Below are 24,758 nucleotides of genomic sequence, written 5' to 3'. Positions count from 1 at the left end.
TTTTATGAAAAAAAAAAATCTTTATTATGCATTTAAGACAAAACAGAACTATATAAGGAGGTAGATTAAAAGCAAAAAGGACAAATGTTGTATTGTCACTTTTATTCAGTAGTTTTTTTTTCTTTTTTCTTTCTGGCTTCAAGCATGGCAAGTAGTAATTACAATCAGTTGTTATTAAAACATTTGCTTGCAACATAGGTTCCCTTTACCACTGACCTCTCTGATAGGCCCATTTTATGTGCTTTGTTTGGTTTCCTATACACCACCACCAGGACTGCGTAGAGGGGGGAGTCCAGAAGATAAGGAATGCTACAAGCCACAGCAAGAATGAGCTGTATTTCATTTTAAAAATGTGTATGGGGGGGAGGGCACAAAAGATACAATAATAATATTACACAATTAAATCCCATAGCACAGCTGAAGGTTTTCACTGTATCTGACATCACAATGGAAGGCATAAAAAGTGGAGTAAACCAATGTTGATGCAGCCCAGTCTAGTCCATTAGGCAAGATGGTGCAAGTAGTCATTAAATTAAAAAGTGCCCTAATCTTACCTAAATGGCTAGCAGACATGGAGAAGACCACAGTGATTGATTGATCGATCAACAGTGCTTTCCCCATGTAGCTATACAAGAAAATATGTGGTCGCATGGCACATTTTTTAAACACTGGAAAGGGGTGCCACAATGGACCTCTCTTGCACTTTTTTTTTTTGTTGTTTTTACAGGTACAAATGCTAGATTCAACTATCTGAACTATGCAGGAAGTGGACTCTTCTGCTAAGAATTCCAATTTTAATTTACTTTGTCTTGAAATATATACAAGTTATTTGTTGTAGCTACAGCTATGATGTTTTCTTTTGGGTGCCAAGCTGTGTGGAGAATCTTCTTGTTGAAATCTAGGCTGTCCACACTGATTTCATCCTTCTTTCGTTTGCCACTGGCACAAACCTTGCGTGGTTTCAAGACTGTGCGTGGTTTATTGTTTTCCCGAGATGCTTCTAGTGTGATATCTCGCCTTGTGTTCCGGTCAAACATTCTGAAGAAATTGTTGTAGGAGCCAGTCATGACCACGCTACAAAATAAATAGAGAAACACATCATTGGCAAGGACACCCTTTAAAATAAATCTAAACTTGATATGTATGATTTCAAAATGCGACTAAAGATGGATGAAATTATAAACCACCAGCAACATCACTATTTTTTCTATGAATCATTTTTATGCATGCCATGATGGATCCTTAAAAGTACAGTCTAATACTTCTGATAAAACAAAAGGCAAATTAAATTTTTTTCCTGCCTGTTTTAAGAGCCTACATGTTTCCTCATTGCCTGCACAGTCAAAATGAAATGGAAATACTTCATGGTTCTTTTTTGTGACCGAAAAGATGTTAAATGTAAGAGACCCTTTCATAGTCTCAGCAGAAACAAAGGTATCAATAACAACTTGCAAACCTAAAAAATGCAGATGCTGCTGTAGATTGGTTAAAGAAGAGCATCAAAATGACTAACTGGAAGAACCAGCCTTACAAAAAGGCAACCAGAGCACAGTCTTCTTTATTAACTGAGGAAAATAATTCAGCTTCTCTTAAACCCATATACCCCTATAATAAAGTAAGTACCCAATTAAATATTACACATCTCTTCATTGTGTCCTCAAAAAAGCAATATACATATGTTACAAAAAAAGTTTATCTTTACTGGACAAGGAATATATATATCTGCATCTTATTCTTCCTGCTGCAATAAAGTCCAGTTTCTAGGAATGCCACATTATTTATACTTGGCACCACAATGAGATGAGAGCTGTACCCTGTGCTGTGTAACAGTTACACTGTAGTGAAGATACTTACCTGTAGCAGGTATTCTCCAAGGACAGTAGGCCTTATATTCTCAAAAGTGGGTAACGTGGTGCCACATTGCCCGGTCAGTGCTTTAAAACAAGCTTAAAGAGCTTTGTGGAACGCGAAACACAATTCACTGCATATATGCGACGCAGCTGCCTTCCCACCTTCCACGAGGGCACAGTTACTACAGTTAAATACTACAGCAAGAAAAAGTAAAAATAAAAACAGAAAACTCCTAGGGGAGGTGGGAGGGTTTGTGAGAATATATGGCCTGTACTCGGAGAATACTACTACTACTATTTAGCATTTCTATAGCGCTACAAGGCATATGCAGCGCTGCACAAACATAGAAGAAAGACAGTCCCTGCTCAAAGAGCTTACAATCTAATAGACAAAAAATACATAAAGTAAGCAAATCAAATCAATTAATGTGAACGGGAAGGAAGAGAGGAGGGTAGGTGGAAGCGAGTGGTTACAAGTGGTTACGAGTCAAAAGCAATGTTAAAGAGGTGGGCTTTCAGTCTAGATTTAAAGGTGGCCAAGGATGGGGCAAGACGTAGGGGCTCAGGAAGTTTATTCCAGGCGTAGGGTGCAGCGAGACAGAAGGCGCGAAGTCTGGAGTTGGCAGTAGTGGAAAAGGGAACAGATAAGAAGGATTTATCCATGGAGCGGAGTGCACGGGAAGGGGTGTAGGGAAGGACGAGTGTGGAGAGATACTGGGGAGCAGCAGAGTGAATACATTTATAGGTTAGTAGAAGTTTGAACAGGATGCGAAAACGGATAGGGAGCCAGTGAAGGGTCTTGAGGAGAGGGGTAGTATGAGTAAAGCGACCCTGGTGGAAGATGAGACGGGCAGCAGAGTTTTGAACCGACTGGAGAGGGGAGAGGTGACTAAGTGGGAGGCCAACAAGAAGCAGATTGCAGTAGTCTAAACGAGAGGTGACAAGGGTGTGGATGAGGGTTTTGGTAGAGTGCTCGGAAAGAAAGGGGCGGATTTTACGGATGTTGTAAAGAAAGAAACGACAGGTCTTGGCGGTCTGCTGGATATGAGCAGAGAAGGAGAGAGAAGAGTCAAAGATGACCCCAAGGTTTCGAGCTGAGGAGACAGGGAGAATGAGAGAGCCATCAACAGAAATAGAAAACGGGGGGAGTGGGGAGGTGGGTTTGGGGGGGGGGAAATGAGAAGCTCGGTTTTGGTCATATTTAATTTCAGGTGGCGTTGAGACATCCAGGCAGCAATGTCAGACAAGCACGCTGAAACTTTGGTTTGGATGCAAGGTGAGATATCAGGGGTAGAAAGGTAGATTTGGGAGTCATCAGCATAGAGATGGTAGGAAAAGCCATGGGATGAGATTAATGAACCAAGGGAAGAAGTGTAGATAGAAAAGAGGAGGGGACCAAGAACAGAACCCTGAGGTACGCCGACAGGCAGAGGGATAGAAGTAGAAGAGGATCCACCAGAGTGAACACTAAAGGTGCGGAGGGAGAGGTAGGAAGAGAACCAGGAAAGGACAGAGCCCTGGAATCCAAGTGAGGACAGGGTATCGAGAAGTATGCTGTGATCGACAGTGTCAAAAGCAGCGGAAAGATCAAGAAGAATGAGGATGGAATATTGACCTCTGGATTTAGCCAGTAATAGGTCATTGGAGACTTTAGTAAGCGCAGTTTCGGTTGAGTGGAGAGGGCGAAAACCAGATTGTAATGGGTCAAGAATAGCATGTGAGGAGAGAAAATCAAGGCAGCGGCGGTGAACAGCACGCTCGAGAATACCTGCTACAGGTAAGTTTCTTCACTTTCTCTAAGGACAAGCAGGCCATTAATTCCCACAAGTAGGGTAACCCTAGCATTCAGACTCATCAAAAACAACATGGTCAATTGGGCCTCGCAATGGCGAGGACATAACTCAGATTAACCTAAACTATTTACAACTGAGTGAAAGTGCAGCCAGGAACAGAATAAAATGGGCCTAAGGGGGTGGAGTTAGATTCTAGACCCCAAACAGATTCTGCAACACTGTCTGCCCAAACCGACTATCACGTCAGGTATCCTGCTCAAGGCAGTAATGAGATGTGAATGTGTGCAAATTTCTTCAATGGAGGCTAACTGCAAGTGGGCTATCAATAGAGTCATGGCTCTGACACTGTGAGCCTTGACATGACCCTCCAGTGTCAGCCCAGCCTGGGCATAAGTGAGAAAAATGCAATCTGCCAGCCAATTACAGATTGTGCGTTTCCCAATGGCGCCCACCATACCTTTGGAATCAAAAGAAACAAAAAGTTGGGTGGACTGTCCATGGGGCCTTGTCCACTCCATGTAGTAGACCAATGCACCCTTGCAGTATAAGGTGTGCAACACGATGCTCTCGCCAGGATGGGCATGAGGTTTGGGAAAGAATGTTGGCAAGACAATCGACTGGTTCAGATGGAACTCTGACACAAACTTTGGTAGGAACTTAGGGTGAGTGAGGAGGACTACTCTGTTGTAATGAAACTTATTATAAGGTGCATCCACTACTAGAGTTGGAGCTCACTGATCCTACAAGCTGAAGTAACAGCCACCAAGAAAATAACCTGCCAGGTCAAGTACTTCAGATGGAAGGAATTCAATGGCCTGAACGGAGCTCTCAGCTGGATGAGGACATTGAGATCCCATGACACAGGCGGAGGTTTGACAGGGGGCTTTGACAAAAGCAAACCTCTCATGAAGCGAACTAGAGGCTGTCCAGAGATGTGCTTACGCTTTACACATCGATGATAAGCACTAATTGCACTGAGGTGGACCCTTACAGATTTAATCTTAAGACCAGACTCAGAAAGGTGCAGAAGGTATTCAAGCAGGGACTGTAAAGGACAGGAAACAGGATCTAGGGCCTTGCCCTCACACTAGACGGCAAACCTCCCCCATCTGAAAGAATACCACCTCTTGGTGGAATCTTTACTGGAAGCCAGCAGGACCCGGGAGACACCCTCTGACTGACAAAAGAGAAGCAAATTCTAGGCTCTCAACATCCAGGCTGTGAGGGCCAGAGACTGAAGGTTGGGATGTAGAAGAGATCCCTCATTCTGATGAGGAGGGTTGGAAAACACTCCAACCGCCACAGTTCTTTGGAGAATAACTCCAGAAGAAGAGAGAACCATATCTGCCGAGGCCAGGAAGGCATGATCAAGATCATGGTCTTGCTTGAGTTTCACCAAAATGTCTTCCCCACAAGACGAACGGGAGGATACGCATACAGCAGACCTGTCCCTTAATGAAGGAGGAAGGCATCTGATGCTGGTCTGTCGTGGGCCTGAAGCAAAACTGAGGCAACGCCCATGTTGAGAGACCACTTGTGTGGTTGCATGACCCTGCTCAGTCTGTGTGCCAGACTGTTTTTTGCCTGCCAGGTAAGTGGCCCAAAGGTACATGCCGTGTTGGCGAGCCCAGCGCTACGTCTGGACACCTCACACAGAGGACATGATCCGGTGCCCCCCTGCTTGTTGATGTAAAATATTGCAACCTGGTTGTCTGAATGAGAACAATTTGGTTGGACAGCTGATCTCTGAAAGCCTTTAGAGCGTTCCAGATCACCCAGAGCTCCAGAAGATTCATCTGAAGACCTCAGTGTGCAGCCCAGCTACATGAGCCACCCAACCCAGCAGTGATGCATCTGTCGTCAGCACTTTTTGAGGCTGAGGAATTTGGAATGGAAGTCCCAGAGTCAAATTGGATTAAACAGTCCACCAGAGCAGAGACACGCAGATGAAATCTTCCAGCTCTCCTGTACCTGGTACCACTGAGAGGGAAGGGTCCATTGGGCTGATCTCATGTGCAGGCATGTCATGCATGTCACAAACTGTGGAGACCATATGGCTAAACAACCTCAACATCTGCCAAGCTATGACTTGCTGAGAGGTTTGAACCTGAGAGACCAGAACGACTAGAGTGTCCATCCTCGATCCTGGGAGGAAAGCTTGAACCTTCTGCGTATCAAGCAGAGTTCCAATAAATTTCAATTGTTGTGCAAGGTGAAGAGAGGACTTGGGGTAGTTTATAACAAACCCTTTGATTGCCAGCACCCAAATAGGCCTTCGAACGGACTCCCAAGCACCGTCCTCCAACGTGCTCTTCACCAGCCAATTGTTGAGGTAAGGGAACACATGGGCTCCCAATCTGCATAGCGACTCTGCGACTACCACTAGACATTTGGTAAATACCCTGAGATCTGACGTGAGGCCAAAAGGCAACATGTGGTACTGGAAGTGATGTCTTGCCTGCTGAAATCGAAGATACGTCCGGTGGGCTGGAAGTATCAGGATGGGAGAATATGCATCCTTCAACAGGGCCGATGAGGAGGGAAAGGGGGGCAAAATTCCCTGGGCTCTGTCTCCAAGGGGGGCCCAGAACTGGGGTCTCTCTTTTACTCATCAGGAGCCCCGGCACACTGGAGCAGGCGAGAGACGGACCATGGCACAGGGTCCCCCCTTGAAGACCAGGGAGGAGCAGACGTAGACATAGGGGGCAGGATCTGGTGGTAGCCCGAGAGTGAGTGAGAGGCAGCAGCAGTATCCAGGTTGTGCCCAGCGGCTGTGTCCTAAGTGTGGGTGGGGGCCTGACGGTTGCGTTCCAAGTTTGGGGGGGGGGGGGGGCGGAAGCAGTGGCCTGCCATGGCTTTGTCTCTCAGTGGTCCTGTCCTTCAAATCCAGAGAGCATAGCCAATCGTTTTCCTGAATCATGGGAAGAAGTGTGCCCAGGGAAACCATTCTGAACTTTTCTTTGACCAGAATTTGTTCAGGACCCTTAGGTCATGGGACACATCTTCTTCTGCATGAGAATGTACCTGGAATAGAATCCCTGCCCTTCTTCCCCTGGTGGAACGAGTTCAACCGCATGGGCCTGTAGAAGGGTGGAGAGTTCCTCTCCAAGTACATACTCATGCTGAGAGCTTAAGTAATGAGCTCTCGGTGGGCAATTTGGAGGTTTTCAAAGTCAATTTAGTGCGTATCCAAGACAGACTATTTGGAGAACCCACCAGTCGGAGGTTATAAGGGGCCACCTTTTGTGGAAAAACTTCAGCCTCCCCCCGACCAGCAAGTCGTCCAGTACAGATATGGTGACAGCGGCGATGCTCTGCTGGAGCCATTCAAAAGCTCACCCTTTGCTTAGACTGGGGAGCAGCAGGGGTCTTTGGCATATGCTGTTGACGAGAATGAGTGTGCTGGGGTTGAGCCTGAGCAGGCTGGCGAGATGAAGTGGTGTACTTACATCATTTGTGAGTAGTAAGCACCCCTCTTTGGCTTGCCAAAAGACCTCCTAGCTAAGGAGGCTAATGCAGAAGGTGCTCGGCGGGAGAGAGAAGAGATGGTATTAGTGTGTGTTTTGATTTGGTCACTGACCTCTTCAACCTTCTCTCCCAAAAAAAGGTTATCCACTCGGCAAGGGGCATCCACCAACCTCTGCTGAACCAACTGCTCCAAGTCAGAAACACGCAGCCATGAGAGTCTGCACATTGCTATATGAGTAGAAATCCTGGAAGCCACGTCAAAGGTATCATAGGTGCCCCTGGACAAGAACTTTCGACATGTCTTCTGCTGCTTGGTCAGCTGGTGCACTCACTTGGCCTGTTCCAGTGGGAGAGAATCCGCAAAGTCCATCAGCTTGAGCATCGAGTCCCGTAAGTACACACTGATAAAGAACTGGTAAGACTGTATACGGGACACGAGAACTGGCGCATGGAACATCTTCCTCCCAGAAGAGTACAAAGTCCTAGCTTTTCTGTCTGGGAGCGCCGAGGCACAGTCTAGATCTCCTGACTCTCTTGAGAGCGGATTCCACTATCATGAAATTGTGAGAACTGAGGTCTATCAAACCCAGGTGTGCTGTGGATCTGATACTGGGTGTCGATCTTCTTAGGCAGGACAAGAACTGACAGAGGGGACTCCCAGTTCCTATCGAGGACCTCCTTGAGTACTTCATGGAGAGGGACAGTCATAGCCTCCCTAGGAGATGTATAGTTCAGGACTTCGAGCATCTTAGCCCTGGGCTCATCCTCCACTTCCAAATGAAATGGAATAGAGTCACCCATTTTCTTCACAAAAGAGGGAAATGAAAGTCTCTCCAGAGGAGACTTTCCCCTTGCAAGTGGAGGGGACAGTTCAGAGGGGATACCATAGGACTTATCTGAGCAAAAGGACCTTGGATCCTCCTCCGACTCCTATGGGCGTTCCTCATTGGTGTCAGTAAGAAACTCCTTGTGGGAGGGCCGAGACCAAGCCTGCTTCGACCTTGAGGAGATTATACTCAAGAGGGGCATAAAGGAGTTGGCTCCTATCTTGACTCCAGTGAAGCTTTCTCCACCAACGTCGAAGGGATATCGGCTTGGGTGGCAGTCAGCAACAGCGGAGGCCACACTGCAGGCTGAGGGCCAAGCGGGGCCGCAATGGGCTGTACGTGGGCTCAAGCACCCCCAATACTGATTCACACCACTGCAGAATACCATCCAGCAGTTCAGGGAGCAAAGTCCCGGTCCTGGAGGCCGACACCGGGAAAGGCTGAGGTGCCAGTTCCGAGACAGGAGGCCAGAGGCGCATCAGCACCTCCTAGACAGGGGGAGAGATCTTCCTAGCGTCAACGCTTCTTAGGTGCCTAACCCCTTTATACCCATAGCTCCCGGCACCATGCGTCGAGGATGACTGATGCCGATGCTTCTTGGCCTTTGCCCGAAGCTCGGTGTTCAAGACACCTTGGTGCTGAGGACGTCATTGAATTCTCACGTTGCCTCAGGGTCCGGTTCGACGCTGGACGGCCCCGGGGGCCCTGTCTAGCAGTTGGCATCGAGATAGGTGGATACCCAATCAACGTACCACTGCTCCCAGTGTCAATGGGTCTCGAAGCAGCCATATGGACCGACGCTCCCAAAGCCAATGCAGTCTTCGACGTCAATGCCAACACTGCTGCCCTCGATGCCAATATCGAGGACTCGGATCTGGCACCAAAATTCCTCTCACATTAAACCTCTCTGGCAACCTGGGTCCGTTTCTTCATCCGAAGACAAAGGACACAGTTGGCAGAGCTATGGTCGGGCCTTAAGTATTAAAAGCACCAAAAATGGGCGACTTTGCCAGAGATTGTCCAACTGCACCGGGAACAGCGCTTAAAGCCATTGGGAACTTTAGTTGACATGAAAGGAAAAAAAACTTCCAAAGCAAAATCAAAAGATAAAATGGTGCCTGAAAAAAAGGCAAGACACCACAGAAAAATTCACAAGAAAGACCTGACCGGACAGGAGGCCTAAATGCGGCCTACAGCGCAGAAAATAAAGGAAACAAAAATCGTCAAAAAATAACTAAACATGTACAGGAAGAAAACAGGAGAAAAGACAAGGCACAGCAGAAAATCACACCAAAAGAAGGCAAAAAGGCACCAAAAAGAAGCTCTTCTGAACCAGACGTGAAGAGAAACTACAGACACGGTCTTCTCTTTACCATGGCAAGCGGGAAGGCATCTACGCATGTGTGGAGGAGTGTGTCTTGTGCTCCACAAAGCTCTTGAAGCTTGTTATAAAGCCCGGACTAGTCAATGCGGTGCCGAATTACTCACTTGTGTGAATTAATGGCCTGTTTGTCCTTGGAGAATTACGTTTCCACAGTAACAGTGGTCTTCAGTCCTAGTCCTTGAAAGCTGCCAACAGGTCAAGTTTTCTGGATTACTGCTAATAAATATGTATGAAACAGATTTGCATATAATGGAGGTAATACGCATATAAATCTCTCTGATGCATATTCATTGAAAACAAGATTCAATGAAGCCCTTAAGGACTGGGAGTGAAGACCAAAAGATCTAAAGATATGCTTTATTAACCTTCCATTAAATTTTAGTATTCAAGCTTTCAACAAAGACACGTAAACCACATATCACATATATATATATATATATACAGTGGTGGAAATAAGTATTTGATCCCTTGCTGATTTTGTAAGTTTGCCCACTGACAAAGACATGAGCAGCCCATAATTGAAGGGTAGGTTATTGGTAACAGTGAGAGATAGCACATCACAAATTAAATCCGGAAAATCACATTGTGGAAAGTATATGAATTTATTTGCATTCTGCAGAGGGAAATAAGTATTTAATCCCTCTGGCAAACAAGACCTAATACTTGGTGGCAAAACCCTTGTTGGCAAGCACAGCGGTCAGACGTCTTCTGTAGTTGATGATGAGGTTTGCACACATGTCAGGAGGAATTTTGGTCCACTCCTCTTTGCAGATCATCTCTAAATCATTAAGAGTTCTGGGCTGTCGCTTGGCAACTCGCAGCTTCAGCTCCCTCCATAAGTTTTCAATGGGATTAAGGTCTGGTGACTGGCTAGGCCACTCCATGACCCTAATGTGCTTCTTCCTGAGCCACTCCTTTGTTGCCTTGGCTGTATGTTTTGGGTCATTGTCGTGCTGGAAGACCCAGCCACGACCCATTTTTAAGGCCCTGGCGGAGGGAAGGAGGTTGTCACTCAGAATTGTACGGTACATGGCCCCATCCATTCTCCCATTGATGCGGTGAAGTAGTCCTGTGCCCTTAGCAGAGAAACACCCCCAAAACATAACATTTCCACCTCCATGCTTGACAGTGGGGACGGTGTTCTTTGGGTCATAGGCAGCATTTCTCTTCCTCCAAACACGGCGAGTTGAGTTCATGCCAAAGAGCTCAATTTTTGTCTCATCTGACCACAGCACCTTCTCCCAATCACTCTCGGCATCATCCAGGTGTTCACTGGCAAACTTCAGACGGGCCGTCACATGTGCCTTCCGGAGCAGGGGGACCTTGCGGGCACTGCAGGATTGCAATCCGTTATGTCGTAATGTGTTACCAATGGTTTTCGTGGTGACAGTGGTCCCAGCTGCCTTGAGATCATTGACAAGTTCCCCCCTTGTAGTTGTAGGCTGATTTCTAACCTTCCTCATGATCAAGGATACCCCACGAGGTGAGATTTTGCGTGGAGCCCCAGATCTTTGTCGATTGACAGTCATTTTGTACTTCTTCCATTTTCTTACTATGGCACCAACAGTTGTCTCCTTCTCGCCCAGCGTCTTACTGATGGTTTTGTAGCCCATTCCAGCCTTGTGCAGGTGTATGATCTTGTCCCTGACATCCTTAGACAGCTCCTTGCTCTTGGCCATTTTGTAGAGGTTAGAGTCTGACTGATTCACTGAGTCTGTGGACAGGTGTCTTTCATACAGGTGACCATTGCCGACAGCTGTCTGTCATGCAGGTAACGAGTTGATTTGGAGCATCTACCTGGTCTGTAGGGGCCAGATCTCTTACTGGTTGGTGGGGGATCAAATACTTATTTCCCTCTGCAGAATGCAAATAAATTCATATACTTTCCACAATGTGATTTTCCGGATTTAATTTGTGATGTGCTATCTCTCACTGTTACCAATAACCTACCCTTCAATTATGGGCTGCTCATGTCTTTGTCAGTGGGCAAACTTACAAAATCAGCAAGGGATCAAATACTTATTTCCACCACTGTATATATATATATATATATATATATATATATATAAAATTCTCATACTACAAATATCCTTCAGGTAGACCCTAGAGATTAACAGCATAAACAATTAAAAAAAATACTGCATATTGAAGCTGGAACGGGAAATTAACACTTACATTTTGCCCATCTGTTTGTCATTTGCAACCCTGATACAGAATATTTAGTACAAAAACATGAATGAGTTATTCATTGGAATCTGAATGTATAGTTTAACTGAAATTCTGCTCCTGGTGATGCCAGTTTGTCTTGCATTTCTGGAGATGAGGGATCCTTTGTTAAACTACCTTTGCCATTTCCCCAGCAATTAGGAAGCACAGAATTAGATGACCACCTCCTCCCTTGTAATTGCTGAACCTCTATGTGTACTTTCTATGCATTTAATGTAATATGGAATGTACTGTAATTTTTATTAATCTTTACATTTTCCCCATCCTTGTTGGCTTTCTTTCCTAGACCTCTATTTATGACCTGTAATTAGGTGGGCAACCTTCATTATACAGATGGCCACGTGAATGTCAGTACTACTTCTAGAGCCGAAACATTATGTACTGTCAGAACTGGAAATGCCCAGAACTCTACAGACCACCCGTGATAAGTAAGTAAAAATTTAGCTATAAATGATAAAAACAAACTGCAACAGCAGCTAATGAGGTCTCAGTGGCCCTTTTGGGACCAGGCGGCCAGGAGGTGGGAGCGGGTGGCCATTGCTCCTGCTCCACTGGGCAACCAGGAACTCCTGGTAAGGACGGGGACTGGGTCAGTTGGTGAGGGGAAGGGGGCTTGCAGCCTAACATCAATTTTGGGGGCAATGAGCCCTGGAGTGCAGGCACTAGTGAAGGCTTCCACATGTTGGCCTCGTGCTCACATGTGGGGGCCTCCAGGATGAGAGGTGTGTTTGCTGGGAAGGGCCAGGTGTTCTGAGAGGGGTGATTGTGCTTTTGGGTGTGCTGTCAGGAGGGGGTTTGGGGAGACCTGTATCAGGATGAGGAGCACCTATTTTTTCACGGAGAGAGTGGTGGATGCTTGGAATGCTCTCCCACAGGAGGTGGTGGAGAGGAAAACGGTAACGGAATTCAAACATGCGTGGGATAAACATAAAGGAATCCTGTTCCGAGGGAATGGATCCTCAGAAGCTTAGCCAAGATTGGGTGGCAGAGCCGGTGGTGGGCGGCGGGGATAGTGCTGGGCAGACTTATACGGTCTGTGCCAGAGCCGGTGGTTGGGAGGCAGGGATAGTGCTGGGCAGACTTATACAGTCAGTGCCCTGAAAATGACAGATATAAATCAAGGTACGGTATACACAAAAAGTAGCACATATGAGTTTATCTTGTTGGGCAGACTGGATGGACCGTGCAGGTCTTTTTCTGCCGTCATCTACTATGTTACTATGTTATTTGTAAAATACAATATTTAAAACTGCCAAAACTCTGGTTAATGATGTTTTCTGTATATACTTCCCATGGTCTCAGGAGCTGCATACAATTCAACGTCCCACCCAACCCCTGTACTAGATCAGTAGTCACAACCACAATTCAAGAACACTGAATGGCCTATCTACATAAAGGTCCTCTCATATGTTCACAGCCCACATCAGCCGTTGCATTGATTTTCTCGCCTCTCATACCATCCTCGATCCGCTTCAATCTGGCTTTCGCCCACTTCACTCGACAGAAACGGCATTAGCCAGTCTGTAATGACCTGTTCCTCACCAAATCCAAAGGTCATTACTCCATCCTCATTCTCTTCGACCTATCCGCCGCTTTTGACACTGTCAATCACAACTTACTTCTCGACACACTGTCCTCTTTTGGGTTCCAGGGCTCTGTCCTCTCCTGTTTCTCCTCTTATCTCTCCCATCGTACCTTCAGAGTACACTCTCATGGCTCTTCCTCCACCCCTATCCCGCTCTCTGTTGGAGTCCCTCAGGGTTCTGTCCTTGGACCCCTTCTTTTCTCTATCTACACCTCTTCCCTGTGCTCCCTGATCTCGTCTCATGGCTTCCAGTATCATCTTTATGCTGACGACACCCAGCTTTATCTCTCCACACCTGACATCACTGCGGAAACCCAGGCCAAAGTATCGGCCTGCTTATTCGACATTGCTGCCTGGATGTCCAACCGCCACCTGAAACTGAACATGGCCAAGTCCGAACTTCTTGTCTTCCCACCCAAACCCACTTCTCCTCTACCTCCACTCTCTATCTCAGTTGATAGCACCCTCATCATCCCCGTCTCATCTGCCCGCAACCTCGGTGTCATCTTCGACTCCTCCCTCTCCTTCTCTACGTACATCCAGCAGATAGCCAAGACCGGTTGCTTCTTCCTCTATAACATTAGCAAAATCCGCCCTTTCCTCTCTGAGCACACCACCCGAACTCTCATCCACTCTCTCGTTACCTCTTGCCTTGACTACTGCAACCTACTCCTCACTGGTCTCCCACTTAGCCACCTATCCCCCCTTCAGTCCGTTCAGAACTCTGCTGCACGTCTTATCTTCCGCCTGAACCGATACACTCATATCACCTCTCTCCTCAAGTCACTTCATTGGCTTCCGATCAGTTACCGCATTCAATTCAAACTTCTGCTACTAACCTACAAATGTACTCGATCTGCAGCCCCTCCTTACCTATCAACCCTCATCTCCCCTTACGTTCCTACCCGTAACCTCCGCTCTCAAGAAAAATCCCTCCTTTCAGTACCCTTCTCCACCACCGTCAACTCCAGGCTCCACCCTTTCTGCCTCGCCTCACCCCACGCATTGAACAAACTGCCCGAGCCCATACGTCAGGCCCCCTCCCTGCCCATCTTCAAATCTTTGCTTAAAGCCCACCTCTTCAATGTCGCCTTCGGCACCTAACCTCTACACCTCTACCCAGGAAATCTAGACTGCCCAACTTGACATTTCGTTCTTTAGATTGTAAGCTCATTTTAGCAGGGACCGTCCTTCTTTGTTTTTATTTTGTACAGCGCTGCGTAACCCTAGTAGCGCTCTAGAAATGTTAAGTAGTAGTAGTAGAATCAAGAACTATATACCATCAATGGCTCAATATTATAAACATTAAGACATACTTAATACTGTCATTAAATTAAGATACAACTATTTACCTTCAGATGCAAAGGAGCAAATCTTGTTCTTTACCCGTTAATTTGCACCTCAATTTACTTTAAACATTTACAAATACACAAAAATATACTCAGAACACTCTGTATGTTAAAAATAAAATGTAAATACATTTGTGAATAAAGGTATTTCCTTCTTTTCCAAATACTGGAATAGAAGCTTTACATTATATTTTAGGACAAACAGCAGCCACAAAGATGAAAATGTAATCCATTACGTTATATGGTTTCTGGCTAAAACAACCTATTTTAACAGACTATTTGGGGATATCTATCTATATTTGGGCTTTTGAAATGCACAAGGAGGAATATGATAGTACCTGTCAATGCCATTCCAACAGCATTCAAATTTGTCAAAAATGCAGTCATTCTCATACAGTGAACAAAGTTTACTTCTGAGATATTCATGTACCTATAAAAAATAAGCAATGCATTAACAATTTAGTATTTGTAGAATGTAATATTCATAAAAAGGGGACTTATAATTTTCTAGATAAACTATAATACAGCACAATTGAATAACAAAAAAACCTACACATCAAAGAATCAATTCCCAAAAGAATGGAAAATACTTGTTTTCCATAAATAATTTTGTGTTTATGTTGATTTCATCCATTTGACAACAATTTTCTTCAATGAAATTAATATATATTAGCCGTTAAGCCCGTAACGGGCTAGTTTTTTGTTTTCCTATGGCCTCCTCCCCCCGTCCACCAACCCTGCTCTCTCCCCTGCCGTCCCCCCAGGGTCTGTTTCCCTCAGTTTTGCCCCCTCCTTCCCTCCCTGCTCCCTCCTCCTCCGATTTCCACGCCCATGTCCAAGCCCTCCTCCCTATTGGGCTGTACTGCTGGTGGAGGCGGGGCTTGGACTTCTACACTCTCAGCGTCCCGACTCTACTGCGCATTTGCAGGTGAGTCGGTCACTTGCCATTTATATGTTATATATATATATATATATATATATATATATATATATATATATATATATATATAAAAACAGGTCCATTTCTCACTTACTATCAATGAATGATGTCAAATAAGTGTCTCAATTTCTAAGTGTGGGAGAAGGGAGAGCAGAAAAAGCGAAGATACTTACATGTAGAAGGTATTCTCCGAGGGCAGCAGGCTGATAATCCTCACAAGTGGGTTGGCGATCCGCACTGGCCCGGGAACCGGCATTTGAAAAAGCAAAAAGTTTGCTGGAGCCTTCTGAGCGCCGCACATCCGACTGTGAAAGCGTAAAGTACTTTCCCGCCCGTCACGCGGCCATGCTCCTCAGTTAGGTGAAGAGTAAAAGAGAGATAGAAGAGACAACTCCAAGGGGAGGTGGGTGGGTTTCTGAGGATTATCAGCCTGCTGTCCTTGGAGAATACCTGCTACAGGTAAGTATCTTCGCTTTCTCCGAGGTCAAGCAGGCTGAATAATCCTCACAAGTGGGGTATCCCTAGCATCCAAGCTCATGCAAAACAACAAACGTTGGTCAATTGGCCTTGCAACGGCGAGAACACAATGTAGATTAAACAAACTATATACAAACTAACTGAGAGTGCAGTCTGGAACAGAATAAGACCTAAGGGGGTGGAGTTAAATTCTAAACCCCAGACTCTGCAGCACTGCCCAAACCAACTGTCACATCGGGTATCCTGCTCAAGGCAGTAATGAGATGTGAATGTGTGTACTGAAGACCACATTGCAGCCTTGCAAATCTCTTCAATGGAGGCTGACTTTAAGTGAGCCACCGATGCAGTCATGGCTCTGACATTATGAGTCGTGACATGACTCACCAGAGTCAGCCCAGCTTGGGCATAAGTGAAGAAAATGCAATCTGCAAGCCAATTGGAAATGGTGCGTTCACTGATGGTGTCTCCCCTCCTGTTGGGATCAAAAGTAACAAACAAATGGACGGACTGTCGGAAGGGCTTCATCCGCTACATGTAAAAGGTCAATGCTCTCTTGCAGTCCAAGGTGTGCAAGCTGCTTTCGCCAGGGTGGGCATGAGGACGGGGAAAAAACGTTACCAAGACAATCGACTGGTTCAGATGGAACTCCAACACCACCTTTGGCAGGAATTTAGGGTGCGTGTGGAGGACTACTCTGTTGTGATGAAACTTAGTATAAGGTGCATTAGCTACCAAGGCTTGAAGCTCACTGACCCTATGAGCTGAAGTAACAGCCACCAAGAAAACGACCTTCCAGGTCAAGTACTTAAGATGGCAGGAATTCAGTGGCTCAAAAGGAGCTTCCATCAGCTGGGTGAGAATGACGTTGAGATTCCATGACACTGTCGGAGATTTGACTGGGGGCTTTGACAAGAGCAAACCTCTCATGAAGTGAACAACTAGAGGCTGTCCAGAGATAGGCTTTTCTACACATCGATGATAAGAACTAATTGCACTGATGTGAACCCTTACGGAGTTGGACTTGAGACCAGACTCTGATGTGTAGAAGGTATTCAAGCAGGGTCTGTGTGGGACAAGAAAGGGGATCTATGGTCTTGCTGTCACACCAGACAGCAAATCTCCTCCATTTAAAAGAATAACATCTCTTAGTGAAATCTTTCCTGAAAGCCAGCAAGACTTGGGAGACACCCTCCAAAAAAACCTAAGGAAGCGAAATCTAGGCTCTCAACATCCAGGCTGTGAGAGCCAGAGACTGGAGGTTGGGATGTAGAAGTGACCCCTTGTTCTGAGTGATAAGGGTCAGAAAACACTCCAATCTCCACGGTTCCTCAGAGGACAACTCCAGAAGAAGAGGGAACCAAATCTGACGCGGCCAGTACAGCACAATTAGGATCATGGTTCCGCGGTCTTGCTCGAGTTTTAGCAAAGTCTTTCCCACCAGAGGTATGGGAGGACAGAACTGAGGAACTTTGTGATTGAGTTGAATGGCAAAAAGATCCACCGAGGGGGTGCCCCACGCCCGGAAGATCTTGCGGGCTACGGTCATATTCAGCAACCACTCGTGAGGTTGCATTACTCTGTTCAGCCTGTCGGCCAGACTGTTGTTTAGGTCTGCCAAATAAGTGGCTTGGAGAAACATGCCATGACAGCACGCCCACAGCCACATCTGGATGGCTTCCTGATACAGAGGGTGAGATCCGGTGACCCCTGCTTGTTGGTGTAGTACATCACAACCTGATTGCCTGCTTGAATTAAGATAATTTGGTTGGACAGCCAATCTCAGAAAGACTTTAGAGAGTTCCAGATCACTCGGAGCTCCAGGAGGTTGATCTGAAGATCTGTTTCCTAGGGGGGGGGGGGGGGGGGGGGGACCAGGCTCCCTGAGTGTGAAGCCTATCGACATAAGCTCCCCACCCCATGAGAGATGCATCTGTCATCAGCACTTTCTGCAGCTGAGGAATTTGGAATGGACATCCCATGGTCAAATTGGATCGAATTGTCCACCATGGAAGAGAATGTGCAAAGTCGGTGGACACATGGATGACATCTTCTAGATTCACAATGGCCTGATACCACTGGGTAGCTAGGGTCCATTGAGCAGATCTCATGTGCAGACGTGCCATGGGTGTAACATGAACTGTGGAGGCCATGTGCCCCAAGAGTCTCAACATCTGCCGAGCTGTGACTTGCTGTGACACTCGAACCTTGGACACTAGGGACAGAAGGTTGTCTGCCCATGCCTCGAGAAGATAGGCTCAAACCATTCTCGTGTTGAGCAATGCTCCAATGAACTCCAATTTCTGAACCAGAGTGAGATGGGACTTGGGGTAATTTATCACGAATGCTAGTAGTTCCAGTACCTGAATAGTCTTCCAGATGGACTCCCGAGCACTGTCCTCTGAGGTGCTCTTCACCAGCCAATTGTCGAGATAAGGAAACACATGCACTCCCAACCTGCGCAGCAACGCTGCAACTACCATCAGGCATTTTGTGAACACTCTGGTAGCTGACGCTAGGCCAAAGGGCAGCATGTGGTACTGGAAGTACTGCATTCCCAGCCAAATTCGGAAGTGAGCTGGAAGTAACGGGATGTGCATATATGCATCCTTCAAGTCCAGAGAGCATAGCCAATCATTTTCCTGAATCATGGGAAGAAGGGTACCCACGGAAACCATTCTGAACTATTCATGGACCAGAAATTTGTTCAGGGCCCTTAGGTCTAGATTGGGATGCATCCCCCCTGTTTTCTTTTGGACAAGGAAGTACCTGGAATAGAATCCCAGCCCTTCTTCCGCTGGTGGAATGGGTTTGACTGCTTGGGCCTGTAGAAGGGCGGAGAGTTCCTCTGCAAGTACCTGCTTGTGCGGACAGCTGAACGAACAAGCTCGTAGTGGGAAATTTGGAGGTATGGATTCCAGATTGAGGTTATATCCTAACTGGACTATTTGAAGAACCCTCCGGTCGGAGGTTATGAGAGGCCACCTTTGGTGAAAAAACAACAACCTCCCTCCAACAGGCAAGTCGCCCGGCAAAGACACTTTTATTGCGGCTATGCTCTCCTGGAGCCAGTCAAAAGCCCGTCGTTTGCTGTTGCTGGGGAGCAGTAGGTCTTGGGCGCACGCCGTTGACAGGAACAAGTGCGCTGGGGCTGAGCTTGAGTAGGCTGGTGAGATGCAGGTGGAGACCCACTCGATGCCTCGCTGCTCCTAGTGTGTCGTGGTCTCTCAGCAGCCATGCCTACCTCCACTCCCATCAATGCCTCCCTCAATACCGACGTCGCCAACCTCAATGCCAACATAGGAGGACCGGACTGAGCCCCAAACAGTTTTTCTCTCTGGGCTTCTACCTACGCCTAGAATAAGAAGGGAGCACTCCATGACCCACCAAAAAACCTCCTAGTTGAGGAGGTGGAAGCAGGAGAGAGAAGCCATAGGCATCCGTGTGCTTCTTGATCTGGTCAACTAGATCTTCCACCTTTTCTCCGAAAAGATTATTCCCCCCCCCCCCCCCCGGCAAGGAACATCCGCAATCCTCTGCTGGACCAAATGGTCCAGGTCAGAAACACGCAGCCATGAGAGTCTGCGCATTGCTATACCTTGAGCAGAGATTCTGGATGCTACATCAAAGGTGTCATATGCGCCCCTGGCCAAAAATTTGCGACACGCCTTTTGCTGCTTGACCAGCTGACGAAAAGGTTCAGCCTGCTCCAGAGGGAGGGCATCAACCAAACTAGGCAGCTGCTACACCGATTTCCACAAGTGGATGCTCGTGAAGACCTGGTATGACTATTTGGGCAGCGAGCATGGTGGCCTAATACATTTTCCTCCCAAAAGAGTCCAAGGTCCTAGCTTCTCTGCCTGGGGACACCGAAGCATAATCTCTAGAACTCTTGGCTCTCTTGAGGGCGGTGTCCATCACCATGAAATTGTGGGCTAACTGACACCTCATCAATCCAGGCTCCCTGTGAATCTGATACTATGAATCAGTCTTTTTCAGGACAATGGGGACAGACAGAGGGGACGCCCAGTTTCACATAAAGACTTCCCTGAGTACCTTATGCAAAGGAGTTGTCACTGCCTCTCTAGGTGGAGAGGTGTAATCCAGAACTTTGAGCATCTCAGCCCTGGACTCATCCTCTATGTCTATGGGGAATGGAATGGCCTGAGCCATTTCCTGCACAAAAGATGAGCAGGAGAGGCTCTCAGGAGGAGACAGTTTCCTTTCAGGTGCAGGGGAAGGTTCAGACAGAATCCCAAATGACTCATCTGAGAAGTACCTGGAATCTTCCTCTGACTCCCACGAGCGTTATTCCTTGGTGTCAGAGAACTTCCGGGCCGAACCCGCCTCAACGCCGAAGACTTGTGGTCTTGATGGTGATGTCGAGGAGCCGACCCCCCCACATGGACGGCGAAGCTCCCTCCATCGATGTCGATGAGGAGTCAACCTGGGTGGCAGCCAATACTGGAGCCGCAAGCGGCGCAGAGTTCGGAGACCTCACCACGGGTGGAGGGGCAGACATAGCTGAAGCAGATGGCAAGGTAGGCGAGCAAGCACCCCCGACGCCTATGCAGTGTGGCGCAGCAGTCCTTCCAGAAGCTATGGAAGCAAATCCGCTCGTTGAGAGCAGCCATAGGAAAAGGCTGCGGGGCCGGAGGAACAGTCGGTGACACAGATGCCTTGGGTTCGGGAGCAGGAACTGGACTGCTGGGAGACTGATGCTTCGGCACCTCTTGAATGGAGGGGGAGCAGTCCTCCCGGTGTTGACGCTTCTCGGGTGCCAATGTCCTTGGTGCCCCAGAGCTCCCTGGTAAATTTTAAATTTAGCCCTCTATTGTACTGGTAGCCAATGAAGTTTTTGCAAAAATGGTGTGATGCGGTCACGTCACTTGCAACCTTCTATGAATCTTGCTGCTGCATTCTGAATCAACTGGAGCTGGTGCAGGCCCTTTGTAGTCAGACCATTGTATAGTGCATTGCAGTAATCCAGTCTTGATGTTACCATGGCATGCACAACTGGGATAAGATTTACCTTCTTGATGTAAGGAGAGAGGCAGCGTAGCTGTCGCAAATAGTAGAAGCAGCTCTTGAAGGTTGCTTGGATTTGGGGAATCAGAATAAGTGTTGAGTCTAACTGTATTCCAAGGTTGCTGACTTGTGATTTGAGGGGGAGTTCATACTTCCCAAAAGGGATTTTGATGTCAGGTATGTATCCACTTGTGTTAGGGACCCAGAGAAGCTCCGTTTTACTTGGGTTCAGGCAAAGTTTGTTGTGTTTAGCCCATTCTTGAATTAATGTTAGACAAGTAATCAGTTTATTCAAGGCTGTAGGTAAGTCAGGTTCAATGGGTATGAGTAGCTGTACATCATCCACAGAGTGTCCATTGACCGAATCAGCTCAGCTAGTGGCTTGAAGTAGATAGTGAACAGAATAGGTGACAGTATCGATCCTTGTGGTACCACGCAGGTCAGTGTCCATGGTGGTGATGAGTTGCTGCCAATCATTATGGATTGTTGCTTGTCTGATAGGTAGGATCTGAATCAGGCAAGTACTGTTCCATTGATACCTGTTTTCTGTCAGTCGTGCTAGCAAGATATCATGATCCACAGTGTCAAAAGCTGCTGAGAAATCTAGCAGTACTAACATCGAGGCAAATCCCTTGTCTCAGTTTCTGTGAAGATCATCTAGACAGGGATACGAGGACCGTTTCTGTTCCATAACCGGGTCTGAATCCAAACTGACATGGATCTAGCCAGTTACTCTTTTCTAGCCATTCATTAAGTTAAACGCAGACTGTTCTATGAGTTTCCCTAGAAATGGGATGTTGGATTCTGGCCTGTAACATTCAAGTTTGTCCTGGTCAAGTTTGTTTTTCTTCAGCAGAGGGCGAACCACTGCCTCTTTTAATGCTATTGGTAGTTGCCCATTAGAAAGAGAGGTGTTCACAATTTTTGTGGTGCCTTCTATAAGGCCCATACTTGCCTGCTCCACTATCTTTGATGGGCAGGGATCGAGGGAGCAGGAAGTTGGTCGAAGGTCTCTTAGGATTTTGTCAAGGCTCTCCTCTGTCATTAGATTAAAAGTGTTCCACCTGTCTCTGTTAGGAGGGGGCGAGTTTGTGCACCCCTGGGTGGGATTGCCTGTAAATCCTGGTGGAGACTTTTAATTTTGTTGGCAAAGTATGCAGCAAAATCATTGCAGTTCAGTTTAGACTGGGCAGGCTGGTTTTGTTGTGGGGGTTGCAGTAGGCTGTTTACTATACTGAACAGCTGCTTGGTTGAATTGGCAGCCTGTGCAATGCATTGAGAGAAATTCTGTTTTTTGGTTGCTGTTAAGGCTTGGCGGTACTTTGCCATGTGCTTCCTGCAGTTTAGCCTGTCTTCATCCAGGTGAGATTTGCGCCATCTCCTTTCCAGTTTTCGTTCTTCACGTTTAAGGATCCGAAGTTCTGGAGAAAGCCAAGATGAGCGTTTGTGAGTGGGCATAAGACCTTTTTAGTGGTGCTGTGTTCCCTAAGGTCTTGACTAGGTGTGTATTCCAGATGTCAACTTGTTCTGCTACTGTTGTCTTTTCATCTATATGCGGATAGCCCAAGGCCGCTAGGAAATTCTCAGCGGTCAGCTTTTTTTTTCGTCTCTGATCTCCTTCCAAACTCTGGGAGGTACCATTTGTTTCAGGTGGTCACTAAGGGAGAATTTAATTAGAAAATGGTCTGACCATGATAGGGGTGTTATTTCAATACTGTTATCCCAGAATTCTGGGATATCCACCCCTTTGCAGAATACCAGGTCTAGTATGTGACCCTTTTCGTGGGTTGGAGAATTGATCACCTTTGTAAATCCTAGTGCTGTCATCGTGTCTAGAAAAGCAGCTGTGCTGGTGTCTGGGGTTTTGATGTGTATGTAGATTGAAGTCTCCCACGATCACCAGCCTAGGATAATTCAGGGTCACTTGAGTAATCAGGTCTAGGAGTTCTTGCACAGATAATGTGTTGTTACGAGGTGCTCGTTAGCCTTGTATGACACAGGAAGTTGCTTAAGATTCTTGAAGCAAAGGGGCTGTTTGCTCTTTCCAATGACGAGTGGTTCCAACTTCTCACTCCCATCCATATTGGAGCAAAGGAGGATCGTCAGTCGGTCCTTCGACGTTTTACTTCCTGTAGTTTCGGCTTCTTTGAATGCAAGCGTTCCATCAGGAATTGCTCGCCAGTAGAGACCGTTTTCGTCAGCACTGAAAATGTCACAAGGTGCAAACTCATTCAAGATGGTAGGGAGAACTGAAACATCCTAATTTTCAGCACCGAAGTCATCAGCGTTTTGTTTTTCACCATGCTGTCCCTCTCCTTCCATCTTTCAAACCATCCAACAGTGGCTTTGAATTCAGTTAGTCCAAGACTTTCAGCTAGCTGATTAGCTTTCTCCATAAGCAGTGGACCACTGACAGGAAACTGTCTGCTCCTGATTTGAGCATCTTCTATATCCTCAGCTTTTCCCGCCCATTTACGTTTCCTGTGTGGATTTATATTGTTTTGACAGTCTTTCAGAAGCAGAAAGGTCAGCTTCAAGATACGTGAAATTTGACTGGGATTGACACCATATTCTTTAGCAATAGATGCCAGACTATTTTCTAATATTTTAATAACTTCTATTTGTTCAGCCAGTGTTAAAGTCTTACAGTTGCGCGACGACGACTCCAGTGTACACGCTAACAACTTTCTTTCGCTTATTCTGCCTGTGGCAGTTAACCAATGAGATTTCTAATTTATTGCCCCTTTGTTACGTGCCAATCGGCTTCCATATTCCATGTGTGCGCTTATGTGGATTCTTTCCTGCAGAGGAGTGGTCTTAAACCATGCATATAAGCGAATCTTGCACTTATCAGTGGTGCACTAAACCGAAGTTTGTCCCCATAGAAACTGATGGCGTCACAAACGGGACCGAAGTACGGCATGCAGTTAAACAGAGCATGCGCTTATCCGACGTGCACTGTATTTCCTCTTTAAACCAAGGTTTTCTAAAAAGGTATTTTCTAGGGCTGCATATTGATTACAATTTTTAACCATGATTAAAGTTGGGCCATAGTCAGCTGTTAATGGGGGAGGAACATGGATGGGCTGGGGGGGGCATATTTCCTCTCCCTCATAAGTACATAAGCATAAGTACATAAGCACTGCCACGCTGGGAAAAGACCAAAGGTCCATCAAGCCCAGCACTCTGTCTCCGACAGCGGCCAATCCAGGCCCCAAGAACCTGGCAAAAACCCAGAATTTAATAACGATCAATGGACTTTTCCTTCAGGAATCTGTCCAGACCCCTTTAAACTCAGCAAGGCCAGCTGCCGTCACTACCTTCTCCGGCAATGAGTTCCAGAGTCTAACCACACGCTGAGTAAAGAAAAACTTTCTCCAATTTGTTTTAAACCTACCACATTCTAATTTCATCTTGTGTCCCCTAGTTCTATTATTGTTAGAAAGCGTAAACAAACGCTTCACATCTCTCCGCTCTACCCCACTCATTATTTTGTAGACCTCTATCATATCACCCCTCAGCCACCTTTTCTCCAGGCTAAAGAGTCCTAGCCGTCTTAACCTCTCCTCATAAGGTAGTCGTCCCACCCCTTTTATCATTTTCGTCGCTCTTCTCTACACCTTCTCCAATTCCTTTATATCTTTTTTGAGATGAGGCGACCAGAACTGAACACAATACTCCAGGTGCGGTCGTACCATGGAGCGATATAACGGCATTATAACATCCTCATGCTTGTTTTCCATCCCTTTTCTAATAATACTCAACATTCTGTTCGCCTTCTTAGTCACCGCAGCACATTGAGCGGAAGATTTCAACGTTCTATCCATAATGACT

At 46.6% G+C, this 24,758-nt stretch overlaps 1 protein-coding gene across 2 annotated transcripts in view; it reads right to left on the bottom strand.

The window, feature by feature from the left end:
• Positions 1-85: 85 nt before the first annotated feature.
• PPP2R2A (protein phosphatase 2 regulatory subunit Balpha) overlaps positions 86-24,758 on the bottom strand; it is a 185,925-nt gene continuing 161,252 nt past the window's right edge. For both annotated transcript variants that reach the window (XM_030201832.1, XM_030201833.1), the window contains 2 exons: positions 14,821-14,912; positions 86-1,074 (listed from right to left, as the gene is read on the bottom strand). In XM_030201832.1, the coding sequence (XP_030057692.1) occupies positions 795-1,074; positions 14,821-14,912 (372 nt within the window). In that variant the 3' untranslated portion in view covers positions 86-794. The remainder of the gene's footprint in view (positions 1,075-14,820; positions 14,913-24,758) is intronic.

Source organism: Microcaecilia unicolor, chromosome 4 (assembly GCF_901765095.1).
Source record: "Microcaecilia unicolor chromosome 4, aMicUni1.1, whole genome shotgun sequence".
NCBI classification, from domain to species: Eukaryota; Metazoa; Chordata; class Amphibia; order Gymnophiona; family Siphonopidae; genus Microcaecilia; species Microcaecilia unicolor.
The sequence above is the reverse complement of the archived record's forward strand: the minus strand, read 5'-3'. Positions and strand labels throughout refer to the sequence as shown.